Genomic DNA, 21,578 nt, shown 5'->3' on the forward strand with positions numbered 1-21,578 from the left:
CTTTCAACTCCTGATTAATAAGTTTAACACTTAATATGGTTTCATTAAACATGGCAACAGTCCAATTATTCAAAATATGCAAATCTCTATAATTCATAGCAACTCCTAATGGAGGTAAAATTGCTCGACTGAATTGTGTAAAATATTGAATTGATACTGGATAGTTCTGGATTCATCTGAAAGATTAAAACAACACATTAATTACTAACATAGACCAAATTACATACAACCACATTAGTTCTCAGAGTCACAAGTGATGTCTGAAGTTGCTGTTTGGAAAGCAACACAAGAATTAACTAGCTAAAGCAAGATTGTGCTTCACTAATATTAACAGAAATGTAATTAAAAGTTTCGTAACCATATGTAAAAAACCATCCTTGCAGAAGCCAAACATAAGCAAAGTGAAAGGAAATCTCCTCAAAGCTGTACAATTTAAAGCAGGTGAACTAATATGGAAACAGTGAGGCTTTTTACTTAAAGATATACAGTTAACTACTTTAGCACATGTTACATTTTCAGGAACTGCTACTATGGGAGTATACAAAGTAATCACATCAGGTGGAGGATCATAAGCAATTAATCCTCAATGAAAGATAGTCTTATAATTCGAACCAATGAAGTGTTGAATTACTGCAGGCAAGATTCAAACAGGATCCAAGCATGTAGAAAGCAAATGTTTCATGTACAGTTCAAGTCAGTGTGCTTGATGTTAGTTGCACCCATAGATTTTTATTACAGTCACTGTTCAAATGAGTTTTTGGGTGAGATGACAGAACAAGTAAACATAAACAAATGATGACTAATGATGACTAAGGAATTGGCAAAAATGGCAGTGCATTAGTTCCACGTGTCATTGTTTCAGCACTGCTTTGGTGGTTTTTGGTTTTTCACATCACTGGACAGCTGTTTTGGCAAGATCGTATTGGCCACTGTGCTGTCTGTAAAGTCATCTTGGTCATCTCTGGAACTGGATTTGGGAACTGGTACAACAATATTTTTGGCTGGACAAGCATCACATGCTAGAATCCACAAAGATCTGTAGAAGCAAGCACAGCATGTCCTCGTCCCCCTTGCGGGGGAGGCAAACAAACTTTTTAAATCTATTATGTTACCTATGCCAAATTAGCCAAATTGGGGTACACCAAATTGTTAGGTACCCAAAATCCCTCCTTTTTTATTTGTTTGAGAAGACAGTCCCTAAGGACCAATTAAGGAAAAAAAAAACCAAAATTAAAATAATGTTTACAAAAAGGCCAATGAAAAATAGACCAGGCCATTATCAGTCTTTAAAAAGAAAAGTTTGCCCAAGGCAGTAAAGGCTGAAAAAAGGTGAGAAAAAAACATGATTAGCTGTTTCTTCTCAATAAAATGTGGCCAAAAAAAAATAGATAAATGAATTTACTTCTAAGGAGCCAAAAAAGAAACATAGGTGACATCCATTTGCCATAGTGATTAGAGGCCAAATCATGGGGATTAAGTTCCGTTTCCCCAGAGAGGGATGCCCCAAAACACTGGGGGCAAGATGAAACAATTTGCTTGACCTGGTGGAGTGGCATATGGCAAAATTGTGCCAATCCCCAGGCATTTTGATGAAAAAATTATCAAAAAAAATCTGAAGAAAAAACATAGTTAAAAAAATTACCTAGAAAATTAAAACTAAGTTGACACACATAATAAAAGTCAGAAATATAGTTAAAAAGTTTGTTAAAAAAGATGTGAAAAGTTAAAATAGCAACAGACAATTTTTAGTGTTGCAAGAACAACGGTATTGCGAGGTAGGAAAAGAAGTCTGTAAACACGCAAGCCAAAGAATTTCAGGCAAATGATATGAAATACAGACTACATAGTCAGTTAAAGCACACTGAAGAAAGAAGCTGTTCTGAAAACAAAATTAAAAATCAGATTTTGGAATAGGAAAAATAATATTAATTAAATCAGTCCAATTTCTACAACAAATCCAAGGTTATTAATTCAACAACTGCCTAAAAAATAATGATGGCAAGACATTTTAAAACGGAGTCTTTTTATCTTAAAAATATTAAAAGAATAAGCTGACAAGTTACGCAAACCACAAATGGAATGCTCAAAATCTCATCAATCTTTTCAACTGTGACAAGGGCACGAAAAAGAGGAACAAAATAAATCAAATAAAAAACTTTAAGTAGTGGCAGACACAGACGGACGAACCCAAACAAAGGTTCCCCAATAGCTGCCATAAATTAATTAGCAAAATACCTCCGTGTGCATTTAAACAAAGAAATTTGGAGCAAAAAAAAGATTGTAACATTTCATGCAGTTATGCTTTTTTTCTGGAACAATCTGCAATACAATACAATACAATACAATACAATACAATAGTAGAGCTGGAAGGGACCCTGGAGGTCCTCTAGTCCAACCCCCTGCCTAGGCAGGAAACCCTATACCATTTCAGACAAATAACCATTCAACATCCTCTCAAAGACCTCCAGTGTTGGTGCATTCACAACCCCTGGAGGCAAGCCGTTCCATTGACCAACTGCTCTTAGAGGCATTCACAGGTATCACTGGGGCGTTTCATACACACACTCATGGTAAAAATGAGCAGACACTCATTCTCCCCACCTTTCCTACTTCCCTCCAAAGAATGACCCAGAAGGAAGATTGGGGGGGGGGGGGAATTCACACAGGCAATCACGTGGATCTCTGGATCCATTCACTTATCACTCCCTGGGGCATGGGGGACACATACATTCATACTGCAATCAGACCTTCATGCTTGCTCATGCCAAACAATCATAGGTATTTCAGAAAGCTTTTTTCACAAGCCACCAAGCTTCATTTTCTTTTATTAGAGGATCTCACCCTCCCTTCAGGTTTGGAAATGATAACACACATGCATACACACACATTCCATTAAACAACTTTGTAACTTACTGTTCCTGTATATGAAAAGGAATCAAACTACATTCATACCAACATTTACCATCAACATACTCACATTTGCACTGCAATCATTAATTTCACCTACAAAAATCCAATTTCATTCTTTCTTCATGCAAGGCAGTTATTACAATTACTTCAGGGAGCTGTACATAAGCCAATGAGCTCCATTTTCTATAAATAAAGGATCTCAACTTCCCTCCAGGTCTGGAAATGATCACACACACACACACATGGCCAGAAAATCAGCAAATTTGTTGACAAAATCTAAATCAAAACTGTCTTCTGGAAGCCAAGTTTCTAATTTAGGACCAATCGAGTAGGTTGGCCAGATAAATGTGCAGAGGTTCTTTTTTACTCAGGTTGAAGGCAAACCTTTAGTAGGAATTTCCTTCATTTCATACATGCACACACAAGGCAACACTCTCCTCCTCCCCCCAAAAGGAAAAAAAATCTATACTCACCTGAAGAGTACAATCTTCTAGGGCTGAAAGACATGAGAACAAGGTTCCCTCCCCCACAGAAAAGGCATTGTTGGAGGATTAGAGGTAAAGGAGCGTGGGGGGGGGGGGGAGAGATAGCTTGCAGACAGAGTTTGAAAAATAAAACCTCAGTTACTAAACAGATAAACATTATGGGAATATCACAGATGAGAAATGGAGTCTGGATTCACATGCTTCAGGAAAGAAATGAACAGGTAAAATCATTTAGACACACAATAAAGGCAAGGATGAAACTTTTTTAACTGCCAGGAAATCTCTTCCCAGCTCCAAGCCATTTCTCTCCTTAATCAGTTTTATTTCTTTCTCTTTCAACTGACCTGCTTTCCCATTAAGCTGAAAATAAAAGTAATTTCGCCTAGTTATCTCTTTTATCTCCTTGACGTGTTCTAACAGAACTGTTGAGAGATCACCACTCATACTCACGTAGAATCAGAGTCGACCAGCGACAACCTGATGGAGCTCTGGTCCAAGTCCTGGCGAAAGTAGAGTGGAAGGCGGACGCATTGGGGGGAATCCCGTTGGATTTTCCCTTTCCAATCACGTCGGGGGTCACCACTTGTGGTGATTTTCCCGGCTACCCATGAAAGAGACTGGGCACAAGGATTGTCCTTGGGATAGGTAGCCCCGAGCAAAGCCCGGCACACCCTATTTATTCAATACACATGAAAGTCTAAAGCACCAAAAGGTAATTAGTTACACGTAAAAGTACACATAAGGAGTTAATTATCACCATTCAAAGAATCAAGGTTCCTTACAGACAATCCACATATCCTGTCAGACATGAGTACGTGACCAAGAGCACAACCAATTCAATCCCACAGTTCTTCGGGTAACCTGGGCCCATGCCATGAAGGCCTTTACAAGTCATAACCAACACGTTGAATAAGGGCCCAAAGCACTCTGTACCTGGATGCAGCTCACACAGCAGAGATGTTACATGCACAGCTTTAAGGGTGTCCAGAACTGCTTGTGTCATTGTATTCTGTATCAACTGTAGCTTCCAGATACTTTTCATAGCAGTTCCATGTAAAGCGCACTGCAATAGTCAATACTGGAGATGATCAGCCCATGAGTGACCAAGAGAAGGGCTCCCCAAGTCCAGAAAGGACACAGCTGCCATACAACATGAAACTGAGCAAAAGCCCTCCTAACTATGGCTGTTACCTGCACTTCAGTTAGGAGTTGAGAGTCCAGGAGGTCTGGATTGTAGTATTGTTTTTAAAAGCAAGAACTAAAACAGTAAAAAGAGTCACCTTGTGGTGAGATGGGAGGCTAATAAATGTAACAAATAATAATAATAATAAATATCAAATGTCCAGTTGGCTAGTTATGGGATTCTTCAAATCTGAAGATTTTTCAAATCTGACTCTTTACCAGGGATAGTATTCAGCAGGTTCTGTCCAGTTCTGGAGAACCAGTTGTGGAAATTTTGAGTAGTTCAGAGAACTGGTAAACAACACCTCTGACTGGCCCTGTGCCCATCTATTCTCTGCCTCCCGAGTTCCAGCTGATAGGGAGAAAATGGGGATTTTGCAGTAACCTTCCCCTGGAGTGGGGAGGGAATCGAGATTTTACAGTATCCTTCCCTTGCCACTCCCACCAAGCCACACTCACCAAGCCACGCCCACAGAACCAGTAGTAAAAAAATTTGAATCCCACCACTGCTCTTTACGTCAAATTTTTGCCCACTGTAACTTTGTTGAATAATGAATGTAGACTGCAATCAATTATACAATACCGAACTCAACAGAATAATTAAACTCAACATAACTTCCTTTGAAGTAAATGATTACAAGCAGCCCTTAGGCTCCCCTCTTAAAATCACTTTATCTTGTTGAAACAAGTGTTAATTAAAAGGACTTTTGCTTCTCTATATGGTGCAGCTGATTATAAAATCAATAGCTTATGCTTTGTAGTTAAAGATAATATGTGTATATTTAAAATATCTCTTTCAATGAAGGACTACCTATAGCCAACATAGAAGTTGTCAGAATCCTAATCTGGAATCTTTGGTAGGCGGGGGGGGGGGGACAAATTAGTACCTTTGGCTAGCCAAAGATAAGTCAGTTGACCTAAAAAGAACAAATATGACAGGGAGAGGAATACAATTTTTTGAGTATAGCAGAACCTAGCTAAAAACTATGAAACTAAATCCCATTCCTAGCTGTATACTAGCTTAGTCATTTTTCCTTTCTTTCCTTTCTTTTTGCTTTAAGGCAATTGCTATTTAATTCCAATCATTTATATGAAAACCAGAATCCTTACCCATATAATTGTGCACCATGAGTTACACAGATTGGGAAATGCACATGTTACTAATGAATTCTGATGTGCCACTCCATATGTTATATATACTAAATGAGAATAGTGAACAATAACAAAATATAATTGCACTCTAGCCAGAAGAGGGCACTATGCATTTTAAAGCAAATTCTATTCTTAGAAAATACTTAATGTTGAAATGTTTTCAGTAAAAATGATCACGGACCCTTTGTTTATTTATGTGATCTGTTAGTGCAGTATTTTTCATGCATTTCATGCATTTCTCCTGCAATTTCTAGCATAGAATTGCAGTTCTATGCTGCAAAACACAACACAAAAACTCCCAGAGGAACACCCAGTAAAAATGTAGCATTTTTGTATTTGTTATTCTGGTTACTAAAATAGCTACTTAGTTACTGCCCTTGTTGTTGAGTAGCAAATTCTGTTAGGAATTGTATCTTGGCTGCATGTAACAATACCTTCTGTAGTACAATATATTTGCTTGAATACAGTTAAAAATCAGTAACTGAGCATATTAGTTATTATGTTACACATAAAATATACATCGTATATTTCATTGGTCTAAAGACTTACTGAAACTATTTAGTCAGAGAGATGCCAGGAAATTTCTTTTGAACGCATAGATTTTAAAAATTAACAACAAAATAGTAATATTACAAATAATAAATTATGCACTGCTAACTCTGAACATATTGAAAAGTATGAATACTAATGTGGTTGTTTGCCAAAAGCAGAAGAACAAAAGAAAAGGAAGTCCTTTTGCATAGTGTTAAAAATATCTCACTGTTATGTTATATTGATGGTATGCATACATGACAACTCTTTCCTGGCATTTATGAAACCATAGAAAAGAGCTGCAGTGGCACAGTGGTTAGAGTGCAGTACTGCAGAATACTTCTACTGATCACCAGTGCAGGCAGTTTGGCAGATCGAATCTTACCAGACTCAAGTTTGACCCAGCCTTCCTTTCTTCCGAGGTTGGTAAAATGAGGATTCAGATTGTTGGGGACAATAGGCTGACTCTGTAAACCACTTAGAAAGGGCAGAAGTGGTATATAAGTCTAGTCCTATTGCGATAGTGGAATATGCTTGACTGTACTTACCTTTATTTGGAAGAACAAACTTCTAATTTGTTTTGCATAATATATATTATGATTTATTATAAAAAATATATTCCTATTAGTAACAATAGAACATGACAAAATATTTGGGATTCTGAATGCACTTTTATTTTTATCCCCAGCTCCATGTATTAAAGAGGAATAATCCATGATATAATGATACCATAAGATTAAATGAGTTTGGGAGGATTTGGTTCATTTTGAAAAGCAAAATGCACACATTTAAGACAAATAATAAGAAAAGTAAAAATAAGCTGTGCAGTTCAAAATCGGATTTTGCCACTAAATGTCATCTGTGTGATTTATAAGTGTTCTGGGGTTATAAAAATGGGGGGGGGGTTGCACTTCCTCACTCAGAGGAACCTTATACTAATTTCCTCTCTCATAAAAGCCACTTAGCAGCAAATTAAAAACTTTTTAATTAAAAAAATTGTCCCAGTGGTCCTGATTCATTTTTCCCTGCTGCACATCATTATACCATGCATTTTTAATTCCATTATATTTTTATTAGGTGCTTTTTAAAATTATTTATGTTTCCTTAACTTTTAATTGCATAGGGTGTTTTTTTTTAAAAAAATCATTAGTTATATCTATTGTCTTAATTGCCTTGGGACTTCTAATATATTTTATTACTGCTATCAAAGTCAGTTATCGCTGATGGGCATTGGTTTTCCCTAACTAGCAGGACATGGGATTGAAACAAACATCTTACAGGACACTCTTTGGGATGGTGGTTTCCAGTCAGTGAGATTGCTTGAACAAGTCCCAGAAATGGTTCCCCTTCACCTCCATCCCTGTTGCCTCCATTCTTGGGTTCCCTGTGGACTCCATCCTTGAGAGAAGGTCACCCAGCTGTCTTGGTCTTTCAGGCAGGTCTAGAACTCACAGTCTCTTGGTTTCTAGTCTGGTACTTTAGCCAAAGTACACCAAACTCTCTCTCTCTCTCATGCTTAATACTGTATAGCAATAAATCATTTTAAAAGGACCTGTTTGCCAAAGTACTTGTGTGTTATTTTTTAAACATTCCTTATTGTGTTACTTAATATTGAGACCTTTTGATGAAGGTTTTGACCATTGTTGAAGTAGTGCAAACTATTTTAAAACTCTGGACATTTTCTTCAAACCAACATGTAAAAATCATAGCTCTCTCCCATTGTCTTTTAACAACCAAATATTGCTGATTTTAAGCTTGCCTTATCTCGAGCATTGTTTGATTGCACTCAAGCTATATGAATCTGAAAAGTGATGGGTGATCAAAATATAACTTGTTTATGCTAAATCAATAGAGGTGGGATGTATGCAAAATGAAGCTGATAAAAAACACCAATGTTTATTCTATTTTATAATAACATTTAATATATTTTTGCTTGTTCATGTCCTAGTTCCTGTGTGCAAAATATGCTATGAAAAAGCAAAAATGTTTGAAGAAAGAGAAGTACTGAAAAATAGAAATTACTTAGCTTCATAGTCCATCAATTCACTTCAAAATAATAATCATCTTCCATTCTTCACTGCCTATATAATTTGGCTGGATCTGTGAAAATACATTTGCAATATTCACATCACATTAAGATGACTTAAGTGGGTGTGGCTAAAGGACATAGTGTAAGAAATTGCACACACACTAATTCATTACCTTAGCACACTGAATAGTTTGAATATATCATTTTATAGCTGTGTAGACAAGTGGGGGCAGAAAGCCAACCCAAACCACTTACAATCTGATAATATAACTGGCCAAACCTCAAGAAACAGCCTACATTTTTGCATAAATATACAAAGCAATTTTAAAATGTTAGATAAATTATACACAGAGTAACTGTGAAGGTTCCTTCAGAATTTACTGGGTAAAGGAATGAGTAGGTAACCTATAATTAATAAGCCAGCAGGACAATGCATCTAAGGGCATTCTTGGCCCACATTTGGAGAGGGGTCTTGTCATTCTTTTTTGCTGTATCAACAAAAGGTTCAATACATTTAAGGCATGAATAGATTTAATAGCTTATAAAATACAACTGCAGGCCAGATGCATCATGTGGGGGCGGTCTATAAATTGAATAAAACCTAAACCTAAACCTATGTGCTGGCCATGCCCACACCTGGTTTAGCAAAGGGGAAAAAATATGATGATGCCATGGCAATGTGAGTTTGACAGCTCTAACTTCAGAGAATTGCAAACAAGGGTAGTCTTTTTCCTGTGTCTAACTTTTGCTATTAAATGTAAGATTTAATGTTTTGGTCCTTAGCTTTGCTTTAAGAGATAGTCATTTGTCTGAAATGGTATAGGGTTTCCTGCCTAGGCAGGGGGTTGGACTAGAAGACCTCCAAAGTCCCTTCCAACTCTGCTATTGTATTGTATTGAAGTTATCCTATAATTACTGTAGAAATAGTGCTGGCCTTTAGATATGAACAAGGCAACAGTTTTTAATAAACTTAAGTATAAATTGTCTTTCATCTTCACCAAGATGTTGAAAATTATGGTCTGGGGCAAAGACAAAAATAAAATAGTAGTTAAAGTATAGCTTATCTTTTTTTTTAATTCAGTAAACTAAATAATGGATGATCACCATAATTTAATCATAACTGAGTCATTATTATCAGTTTTAACTCACAACTGGCCACCATAGCTACACTTTGAATACAAACATTTATTTGTCAGTAAGAAACTGAAAGAGATTTGGAAAAAATACCCCAAAATTCTTTTTATGCATATGATCTTCTATTGTTAAAGTTGCTGGTATCAGAAATTGTGTTGGTCTATTACAAATTAACTGAAATATATCAAGACATGAATCCATCTTCAGCTTTATAGAATAGTTAAATAGAAGGATATATACATGGAAGCAACAGATTATAAGTGAATTGCAGTTGAGGTATATGGGGAGAAATATATAAAGGGCCATTGAGAAATAATTGGGCATCAAATGTATATAAAAATATACATTTTGTAGCATCCTCAAGCAGCATATGATTGTTGCATGAATCACCCAGGCCACAAATGAGCAGACTTCAATTTTGTAGAATCTACTCTCTTTTGTTATTGTTGTTAACAGAAGCTAGATGCACTGTCCATTTTCACTAGATTTAAATTCATTATTAAAAATCATAGGTCTACTGTATATAAAGCATCAAATACATCACTTTATTGAACTAATGCTGTGCAATTAAATTAAGGAAATTGTTTACACTATCCAATATGGAGTTCATAAAACTTTCATTAAAAAACAACATGTTGTCTTCATTTCAGCTATCATTTAGAGCAAATTGAGAGCTGTATTGTTAAAAGATTATATACTCGTTTGAGGATTTGGTAGACATTACCAGGGGTGAGTTTCTGCCAGTTCTAACCTCTTCTATAGAAGAGGTTCCACAAATCTACAGTGCCGTTTAGAACCGGTTCCAGCTCCCTCCCCCCCGCCCGTCCGCACATCATCACGGTGAAGAGCGAGAGGAGGAATTCTGGGAGTTGAAGTCCACAAGTCTTAAAGCTGTTAAGTTTGAACACCCCTGAGGTTTTTTTTCTAAAGGGTTGGGGGTGCAAGTGTCTTATAACTTGACAGCTTTAAGACTTGCGTGCTTCAAATGCCAGAGTTTCTGAGCCAACATTTTGGTTGCTAAGCAACAGCATTGTTAAGTGAGTTTCACCACATTTTACAAGTTGGCCACGCCCACCCAGTCACATGACTTCCAAGCCACTCCCACTCAGTCATATGGCTGGCAAGCCACTCCCACAAAGCAGGCCACACCTACAGAAGAGGTTCTAAAAAATTTTGAAACCCACCACTGTACATTACCCACAGATTTACAAACAGCTGTAGAAAACTTTAAATTTAGAAGTAATCTACACCAGAGACAGAGGAGCTATATATTGCACCACATTCCTCTTATGAGCTTCCAAGATGCAGCTGATATGCTGTTGTTGACCACATAATGATAGCCTAGAGAAGAATCCTGATTTGATCCAAGGAACCCCTTACCACTGTGATGGCGAACCTATGGCACGTGTGCCAGAGGTGGCACGCAGAGCCTTCTCTGTGGGTTCACTCGCCATTGTCATCTGCTCTTCTGGATTCTGGCACACTGGCCAGCTGGTCTTTGTGGGTGCTGGAGCACTGGAAAACTGCCAGAAAAATGGCCAGAAAAACAGCCTCAAAATGGATGGAAAAAGGGCTGCCCCCCAGAAAAACCCAGGCCATTTTTGAGCTATTTTCAGACCATTTGGGGGGCATTATGGGGGAGTTTTTTAGCCCAAAAAACAGCCCCCAAAACAGCCTGAGAATGGCCAAAAAACAGGCATCTTCCAGCTGGTCTTTGGGTTTCTGATGCTCCAACGGAGAGAGAGAGAGAGAGACTGGTGATAATGAGAGAGAGGCTGACAATACCGAAGCAGACGGGAGAGCAGATGGGGACGCCGCTGCCAGGGGCTCCACTGAGGTTTTGTTATCTCCCGGCGGCTCCCGTGCCCTCAGGCCTGCCGGCGCCAGAAGAAGATGCCGAAAGCTTAACGCCAGGAACATCGGAGCACTGGGTGAGAACCAGGAACACTGGGTTTTCTGGGTGGGAGCCAGGAGAGAGTATGAAGATGCAGGACAGTGGCTGGGGGTGGTCCAGAACACCGGAGGCCGCCGGAAGCCCTGCCCTTAGGCCATGGATAGGCCAGAGCGGTGCCTGGGCCAAGAACGCCTGGGCCAAGAACGCCTCCCCCCATCCACTGAGGACCCTAGATTTCTATCCATGAGCTCACACCCATCTGGGACCACCTGGGACTGCCACCCACCTTTTGTCATCTTTGCCATCTTTTTACCATTTGGACATTTGGACATTCAACCACTTTCTGCCCTCCCCCTCATCCAAGTACAAACAGTACACTGTCCTCCCACCTCCTGCTGAGACCCTGACCCACTGACCATCAGCAGCACCTTGACTCCACCGGGTTTTTTAACAATTTACCTGAGGTCAGACCTGCTCCGCCTGCGGGAGGCCCCTCTCTCACAGGCATGGCCCTTGGCTCTCTCAAGGGCCCACCTTGATGACGGGTTTGTGAACCCCGAGAGGTGGAGGAAGCAGAAGCTAAGGGGATTTTTAACAAAATGTTTTGTATCTTTTTTGATCTCAGAGGGGGAGCTGGACCTTGCAGGGATAACGGAGACCTGGCTGGGCCACGAGGGTGGTTTACCCCTCGTGGAAGTGTGCCCACCGGGTTTCCGTGCATTCCATCAGCCCTGGGCCCTGGGTAAGGGTGGTGGGGTGGCGGTAGTTATACGGGAATGTTTGGGGCTGAGGGAGTTCACTGTCCCTCAGATACCCGGGTGTGAGTCCCTTGGTGTGAAATGGGGCCCAGGAAGGCAGTGGGGTCTGCTGATTGTATACTTGGCTCCTCGCTATGCATCAGCAGCCCTGCCCGAGCTCCTCGAGCTAATCTCAGAAACGGCAGTTGAGATCCCCAAACTTCTGGTTATGGGGGATTTCAACCTGCCGTCGACGGGGGAAGCATCCGAGGTAGCTCGGGAGTTCATGGCTTCCATGATGGCCATGGACCTGACCCAATTAATTCAGGGCCCCACACACGAAGGTGGCCACACACTGGACCTTGTCTTTTTATCTGAGCAGTGGACGAGTGATCTGGGAATAGGGGATTTAGTTATTACTCCCCTGTCATGGTCAGATCACTCATCTCTCCGGCTGGACTTCCCTGGCGCTACCCCCCACTGCGAGGAGGTGGAACCAGACTGTCCAAGTTGGTACCGCCCCAGGCACCTGATGGATCCGGATAGGTTCCAGACGGAGCTTGGGCCACTACCTGTAGCCCTGACCCGCTCTCGGTCGGAGGACCTAGTGGCCGCCTGGAATAGGGCGGTGGCTGGGGCCTTGGACCGGGTTGCGCCTTTGCGGCCTCTCCTACGGCAGCGACCCACCCGGGCTCCTTGGTTCACTGAGGACCTGAGGTTGATGAAGCGCCATAGGAGACGCCTAGAGAGCAGGTGGAGGTCCTCACGCTCCGAATCTGACCGAACACAGGTAAGAGCCTATTTACGGACCTATCTTGTGGCATTAAGAGCGGCCAAACGTAGACATTGCGCTGCTCTTATTGCGTCCGCCGATAACCGCCCTGCCACCCTGTTTCGGGTAACCCGCTCCCTCTTATCGCAGAGGACGCGGGAAGCCCCCTTGCAGGGCAGAGCAGAGGAGTTTGGGGAATATCTGCAGGACAAAGTCGCTCAGATCCGGAGCGGATGGGCCCCCTTCAGTGGACCAGGGGAGCCGTCAACAGTGAGTCTTGTGAGACCATTCTGGGAGGAGTTTGATTCTGTTGCCCCCAAGGATTTGGACAGGTTGCGTGGACAGCTGCGACCCACCACATGTTTAAAGGATCCGTGTCCCTCCTGGCTGGTACTGGCATCCTGGGAAGTGACACGAGGCTGGCTCCTGGGCTTGGTGAACGCCTCGTTGGGCGAGGGGTCCTTACCGACCGCCTTGAAAGAAGCGGTGGTGAGGCCCTTACTCAAGAGGCCTTCACTTGACCCGATGGAGCTAGCTAATTACCATCCAGTCTCCAACCTTCCCTTTTTAGCGAAGGTTGTAGAGAATGTGGTGGCACAGCAATTTCCGCGACACCTTGACGAATCCGAATATCTAGACCCACGCCAGTCCGGCTTCTGACCTGGGCACAGCACGGAGACGGCCTTGGTCGCGTTGGTTGATGATCTCTGGAAGGCCAGAGATAGGGGTTGTTCCTCTATCCTGGTCCTATTAGATCTGTCAGCGGCTTTTGATACCATCGACCATGGTATCTTATTGCGCCGGCTGGAGGGGATGGGAGTTGGAGGCACCGTTTTGGGGTGGTTCGGTTCCTACCTCTCCGACCGGATGCAATGTGTGTTGGCAGGGGGGCAGAGGTCGACCCTGAGGCCACTCACTTGTGGGGTGCCACAGGGGTCGGTCCTCTCGCCCCTTCTGTTCAATGCATATGTGAAGCCACTGGGGGAGATCATCCGTGGTTTTGGGGTTGAGTATCATCTGTACGCTGATGATACTCAGCTGTACATTTCCACCCCAAACCACCCCAACGAGGCTGTCGAAATGATGTCCCGGTGTTTGGAAGCCGTCGGGGTCTGGATGGGGGACAACAGACTCAAGCTCAACCCCTCCAAGACTGAGTGGCTGTGGTTGCCGGCACCTCGGTTCAGCCAGTTGACTCCATCACTGGCCATAGGGGGCGAGCAATTGCCTCCTGTGCTACGGGCGCGCAATTTGGGCGTCCTCCTAGATGCCCGGCTGTCGATGGACGACCATGTGGCAGCCGTGGCAAGGGGGGGGTTCCACCAGGTTCGCCTGGTGCGCCAATTGCGCCTCCTACTGGACTGGGATGCCCTACGCACGATTACTCATGCGCTGGTGACGTCTCGCCTGGACTACTGCAATGCTCTCTACATGGGGCTTCCCTTGGGATGCGCCCGAAGACTACAGCTAGTCCAGAACGCAGCCGCGCGGGCCATCATGGGGAGTACTAGGTACTCCCACGTAACACCTCTCCTGCGCGAGCTGCACTGGCTGCCTGTGGTTTTTCGGGTGCGTTTCAAGGTGTTGATTACCATCTTTAAAGTGCTCCATGGCACAGGACCTAGCTATCTGCGGGATCGCATCCTGCCACACACATCCCTGCAACCAATTCGCTCTCACAGGGAGGGACTTCTCCTGGTGCTGTCCACCAGGCAATGCCAACGGGCGGCGCCTAGGAGTAGAGCCTTCTCTGTGATGGGCCCAACCCTCTGGAATGACCTCCCCCCCAACATTAGAACCACCACCGACTTCCGCTCCTTCCGACAAAAACTAAAGACTCACCTGTTTCGATTAGCTGGCCTGGCACACTCATAGTTTTTACCTCCTGGCAGATATATTTTAATTGAAATTTCTGGGGAACCATTTTAAATTTAATTCTGTGGGGTATTTTTAGGGGTCTTTTAAAGATTGTATTTTATATACTTTACTTGAATGTACAGTTCTTTTAACCTCCTCCATCTAAGCATTTAATTATTATGTATTTAATATCTAAGTATTGATTTATCTATGTATTCTTTTTATGTATTGACTGTACACTGCCCCGAGTCCCTTTTGGGAGAGGGGGCGGTCTATAAATATGAATAAAAGAAAGTAAAGTAAAGTAAACATGCACACAGGCATGGACGTTCCAGTTTGGGCACTCGTTGCTGAAAAGGTTCGCCATCACTGACTTACCACATTCTTACATATATTTACCATAACCTACAATACAATACAATAGCAGAGTTGGAAGGACCTTGGGGGTCTTCTAGTCCAACCCCCTGCCTAGGCAGGAAACCCTATACCGTTTCAGACAAATAGCTATCCCACATCTTCTTAAAGACTTCCAGTGTTGGGGCATTCACAACTTCTGGAGGGAAGCTGTTCCACTGATTAATTGTTCTAACTGTCAGGAAGTTTCTCCTCAGTTCTAAGTTGCTTCTCTCCTTGATTAGTTTCCATCCATTGCTTCTTGTTCTACCCTCAGGTTCCTTGGGGATTAGTTAGACTCTCTCTTCTTTGTGGCAACCCCTGAGATATTGGAACACTGCTATCATGTCTCCCCTAGTCCTTCTTTTCATTAAACTAGACATACCCAGTTTCTGCAACCGTTCTTCATATGTTTTAGTCTCCAGTCCCCTAATCATCTTTGTTGCTCTTCTCTGCACTCTTTCTAGAGTCTCCACATCTTTTCCACATCGTGGTGACCAAAACTGAATGCAGTATTCCAAGTGTGGCCTTACCAAGGCATTATAAAGTGGTATTAACACTTCACGTGATCTTGATTCTATCCCTCTGTTGATGCAGCCTAGAACTGTGTTGGCTCTTTTGGCAGCTGCTGCACACTGTTGGCTCATATTTAATGGTTGTCCACTAGGACTCCAAGATCCCTTTCACAGTTACTACTACTGAGCAAGGTACCACCTATAGTGTACCTGTGCATTTTGTTTTTGTTGCCTAAATGTAGAACCTTACTCTTTTCACCATTGAATTTCATTTTATTAGATAGTACCCAATGTTCAAGTTTGTCAAGATCCTTCTGTATCTTTAGCCTGTCTTCTGGAGTGTTGGCTATTTCTGCCAGCTTGGTGTCATCTGCAAATTTGATGAGTTCCCCATTTATTCCCTCATCCAAATCATTGATGAAGATGTTGAAGAGTATTGGGCCCAAAACAGAGCCTTGGGGTACTCCACTGCATACCTCCCTCCATGTAGATGCAGTTCCATTGAGGATTATGACCAAAGTTCATGAACACTGGGGCTAGATATACTTTTAAGAGATTTGAGCCAATTACTCCACATAATCTTCTGTGAAATAAACAGTCACAATATAGGCATTTTTTTCCCTTTTGAAGATCATCAAAATAACTAGAACTTTATCTTTCTCTGTTGTTTGTAACTTGTGATATGTTTTGACAATTCAAATTATGCATTCTTTTGGAATTGCATCTTAAGTAAATGTTACACAATTCTTTTAAAACAATCAGAAAATTAATGGTGCTTTAAATTATCTGTTTGGCTTGTATATATTTATAAAGCCTCATTCTGTTTTATCACTTCATTTAATAATTAACATTTTATAATACCAGCCATATTTCATCATGCTGTGAACTGAAGTTGTCAAATGAATTTGTTTACCTTTTTCATATCCCTTTTCTCCCTCTCTTCAAATAATAATTACAAATGATATTGATTTGGGAAATATAAATAGGGTCAATCTGAACATCTAATCTATTTGCTCATTGAAGATCCACCATGCTAAGTTTCATGTTGTATCTTTCACAATTAGTCGTATGAACCACCTGGTACTGAATGTAGTTGCACAGTAGCAGAATTTTATACTGTATTTTATGTTATTTATAACATTTTATACTGTTAAAACAACTGCCAGCTCTTCAAGGTAATAAGCCAGGAAATGGAGTTCTCAAGAATAAGTGGAATACTATTAATATAGACTGTAAGTCTAGTGGTCAGGGCACCAGCTAGAAACCAGGAGACTGCCACCTATATAGTAACCCCCTTTCTACTTCGCCATGAAAGCCAACTGAGCAACTTTGTGACAGTCAATCCCAACATATCTCACAGTAATACAATAAATACAATAAAAATAAATAAGATAAACAGGATAGATAGATAGATAGATAGATAGATAGATAGATACAAAAACAAAAACCAAACACTTGGAAGCCTGAATTTTCCCCCTTCCTTTTTATGACCAGAGCTTTAAAGCTATGTGTAAGTTTCTTTCTAATGCTTTCTTCCTGTCCTTTATGTTATTCTAACCTCATTAGTTATTTAAAGGTCACATGTGTAGCAATCGATATGAAATACAATGTTACATCTGCATATTCTTGTTTCTATGGTGACAAAAATACCAAGTATTTTCATCACAGATACATATCATAGCATACAGAACAAAATAGCAGTTTTAAAAAAATCAAAATATGTTTTATTAGATAAGAGCATGACAGAAAAGCTACGGGGACCTTTCTTCCTATTCATTGGCCAACTTCTCATTCCAACTTTGAAGAGGGGAAAGCAATTAATCCAATGATACCTACTAAAGTATGGTACGGGTAATTACTTTTATCTTAAATCAAGTTTGCTAAGTTCATGAGTCATAACAAAGTAAAAATAATAGAATAGCATTCTAGCTTCCCAGGACTCTCAATACAGATTTCAAGGTTGGTGTTTTAGAATAAGAAAAACACAGCAGCTTTGTCAAGTGCAAGTCTGCTAGACCCACATATTGCAAAAATGGTTCTGGTTATCTTAGAAGGCTTTAACACAGCCAGCATTCTGGGAGTTGAAGTCCACAAGTCTTAAAGTTGCCAAGTTTGGACACCCCTGCTTTAACACAAACAACATTTTTAGCTTTACATCTGTAATTGAAGAGATCTCTTACCCAATCTACTTCTAGTTGCCACTCTGTCTCCTCTGAGCTTGCTCGTTTTCTAGCAGAGGTTTCATTACCCTAACTACAGTAGGTAACATCATCAGTGCTAGCACTAGCACTGATGATAATACCTAATTAGGGTAATGAAATGTCTGTCAGAAAACAAGGACACCTCATTTCAACCCTTGATCTACAAATATTCTCCTTTATTGGTACTCTTTCTCCTGCAAGGAAATCAAGAAAAGCCGTGAGCAGCCTAAGGTAATTTTTTTTATGTCATCTTCTCCTGCCTTGAAAAGTCAAAGCCTTTGAGTTGTTCTTGTGCATTATTAAGAATGAACTCATCGCAATAACATTTCGAAAGAGTCACGTGACAAAAAGCAAATTCCCTCTCCACTTTGAGAAGCAGAAAGAATTGAAGGAAAGAAGAACTGGAAAACCAGCTCAACTCTTTCGATTACTTCACTTGGTCAATGCAAATGTGGGAATGAACCGGCTTAATAAAAAAAGAGAGAGAGAGTTCCACCCACAAAGCAGCATCAGCACCCAAAGACTTAATTGGAAGAGGGTAGAGGAAAGACACACACACACACGGAGAGAGAGAGAGAGAGAGAGAGAGAGAGAGAGAGAGAGAGAGAGAGGGAGGGAGGGAGGGAGGGAGGGAGGCACACATACACAGACAGAGACAGAGAGAGACAAAGGAGGTGGGGAAGGAAGAGAAAGAGGCGAGAAAAACAGCGTGAAGCCTCGGTGCCCCTTTCTTCTCGCCCTCCCCTCTTTCGCGCCGTGACGCAAGCTGTCGAGTAACCCGAAACTGCAGATTGACAGGGCGCGTGCGCGCGCGCAGACCCTGACTCACCCAAATCTTTGCTCCTTCCCCCACTTCTTGCTCCCCTGCCCCGCTTTCAGTCTTTAAGCCCTCCCTTTTTCATAACTCTGAGCCATCTTCCCCTCCCCCGCCCGCCCACCCGCCCACCTTCGGCATCTCCTTCCCAGTCCCTTGAGTTGGTATGACAGAAACTCATTAAGCCGCTTTCCCGACTTTCCCGGGAAGACAGATAAGCGGGAGGCGGAGGACTTGCCTCGCCGAAGCCTGGCCCGCCCTCCATTTCTTTCCAGTCTGACTTCACCCGCTGGATTCCGGGCTGGTTTTTGCTAACCCTTCCCACCACAGCCTGCTTTCCCCGCAGCCATGAACCGCGCGGGGAAGAAAAACGAGGAGACTCTCATCGAGATGGGGCAGACCCAAGACGGTGAGTAGTAGGCCAAGAGCAAGGCGGGAGATTTCGTTATTCCCCTATTTGCATGAGGATTGCCCAGGAAGAAACTCTCGTCCTTTCATCTCGCCGAGGCGGCGGTTCGGGCAGATCTCGGAAATCTTCGGGCTGCTTCAACCCCCGCCGTTTCCACTGCTTCCCCTATTGCGATGCTGAAGGTTTGGGGGGCCTTCTGCTTTCGGATATAACGGTGCTAATCAACTGGCCGGATCCGGGTTGGGTAGGGCGATGGCGTAGCCCGGTCCCGGCCTGGTCGTCCGGTTCGAGTGGTAGCCGTGAAGGTCCGATGTTTATTTTTTTTTTAAAAAAATAAAATTAAAATAAATGCTTTGCTTTAGGCGTGATTTTTTTTCCAGTTGTCCGCCGTGGTGAGAAAAAAGTTGAGGTTCTGGAGTCAATAAGAAGAAAAGCGTGGATTGCCAGGCGGCCATAGCAGGAGGGCGGCACCCTCCTAAAAATGTTGGCATTTTATTCCACCCCACCCCCCAAAAAAGCCCTTCCGATAGTCACTCCTGCATTCATTGTTCCACAAGATTGCACACTAATACACGTGCAAACAGAGCGTTGAAGGACAGGCAGCGCTACATACTTGCCTTCTGTTTAGAAGTAACGGTAGGGAAGTAGGTCTAGACTAGAGAGAGAATATACGATGGGCACTCAGGGGAATAAGCGTATTTAAGCACAATTCTTCAAGAAAGGGGGGGGGGGGAATAAATTTTCCAAGAAAAAATAATAGTACCAAAGGTGCTTTTTCAGGAGGCAACTGGACTTCCTTGTTGTTTTTTTCTTTGAAGACATTTTGCTTCTCATCCAAAGAGCTTCTTCAGCTCTGATTGGATGAAGAAGATTCTTGGTTGAGAAGTGGAAGGTCTTCAAAGAAAAGTCAAGAAGTCCAGTTGCCTCCTGAAAAAAGCTCCTTTGGGACAACCATGACCCGTATGACTGAGAATCTCTACAAACTTTAAGAAAAAAAAATAAGTTTGTGGTGTTTTTAAATTGTTGTTGAGACGGAAAGATATACCTCCTGTATAGACTTTATTTGGGCCTGGGGTTAGTGCAGTCCTTTTTAAATGAAAATCATTAAAATGCATGACAGATATGCTATTGGAAGAGAGGAACTAATAAAATTAAGGGGTGGGGGCACACCTCTTAATAGAATTGGGAAGCAAGCTTTGTCTTTCTTCCCAAGGCTCCTTAAAGTGCCATTTCACCTGATGGCATCAGAAGTTACTTTAGACCAGTGGTTCCCAAAGTACGGCCCAGGCCCCACAGGGGAGGGGGGCAATTTGATTTTTAATAGGGGCAATTTGACTCTTGTTTAAACTAAGTCAATAACCTTTTAGCCTTCCTCTGCCTGAATAGAGTTCACGTTTTGAGTAAAATAAGAATTATATGTCACGGGGAGGGGGTGGCATCAGAATTTTAAAGGTCATGGCCAAAAAAAAGGTTGGGAAACACTGCTTTAGACCTTCAACTTGATGGCCCTATGTTCCTCTTTCGATGTTGACATTTTATTTTTGTTGTGATCTTTCTCCTCATTTTCTCCTATTTGTCTTCTACGATGTTCTCATTGGAGAAAGATAAAGCAAGATGGAGTTATTATTTGGTTAGGCTAGGATTACAGGGTCAGCTATATGGTACTTCTTTTCCTAGAAAATGTTAATTGCAGATATGCAGATTACTGAACTTTTTGAAAGTGTCAAAGAAGCACACTAAGTGTTTCAATCATAAGTCCAAGAATTACAGTTGGACTGTTCTCAGAATTCTAAACCTTCTCAGAATTTAATCCACATACTTTAGTATCTTTTTGCAGTAGTTCAGCAGTTACGTTGTACATTTTACAGGCAATGAAGTGGATGTTAAGATAGATTTGTATTTTCAAGTACTACAGAAGTTTGTTTATTTATTTAGAATGTTTATTTGCCAACCATTTTAGGTGGGGGAGGTGGGGGTTGAAGTTTAATTAGTCATCCACCTTCAATATGAAGCCTCCCCATTGGGTCCCAAAATCATCTTGCAGAGTCAGATCCTAAAGCTCTTTCAAAACATCATTGAGCTAATCTCAAGTCATCTCATGTTCAGGAGGGCAAGACCCATGGCAGAGAAGGCTCTTCTCTTGGAGTCCACCAGCCAAAATTCCTTGACTGACAGGATCCACAGTATGCTCCCTCTGCCAGCACAGATTGGATGGGCCAGTTACACCAGGGTGAGATGATTCCTCAAGTAGCCTGGTCCCTTGCCATGCAGGGCTTTAAAAGTGATAATCAGGACCTTGAATTGTACCTGAAAGCAAACACACGTGGCTCTTGAAGCAGCAGTATGACATGGACCACTCTAGGGGCTCTAAGAACTGCCTGCACCATTGTACTCTGTGTCAGTGCTTTCAAGGGTAGGTCTGGGTGAATATAGAGTGAATGCAATAGTCCAAACATGAGATGATTAGGATTTGAGTTGCTCTTCTCTATACTCTTTCTAGAGTCTTAAACTCCTCTAATTTGCCTTCTTCCTTTAAAAGTGTTAGTAGTAGTAGCAGCAGCAG

The 21,578-nt window shown here is 41.9% G+C and overlaps 1 protein-coding gene across 6 annotated transcripts in view; it reads left to right on the forward strand.

Annotated features, from left to right (window-relative positions):
* Positions 1-18,692: 18,692 nt before the first annotated feature.
* The window catches only part of ANO5 (anoctamin 5), a 76,368-nt gene continuing 73,482 nt past the window's right edge, over positions 18,693-21,578 (forward strand). For 2 of the 6 annotated variants that reach the window (XM_081938553.1, XM_081938555.1), the window contains exon 1: positions 18,694-19,015. In XM_081938553.1, coding sequence (XP_081794679.1) covers positions 18,955-19,015 — 61 coding nt within the window. In that variant the 5' untranslated portion in view covers positions 18,694-18,954. Of the gene's footprint in view, positions 19,016-21,578 lie in introns of all 6 variants that reach the window. The other 4 variants (XM_081938551.1, XM_081938557.1, XM_081938550.1 and 1 more) reach the window with 3 other exon arrangements.

The sequence above is a fragment of the Natrix helvetica genome (assembly GCF_964273705.1).
Source record: "Natrix helvetica genome assembly, chromosome: 1".
NCBI lineage: Eukaryota > Metazoa > Chordata > Lepidosauria > Squamata > Natricidae > Natrix > Natrix helvetica.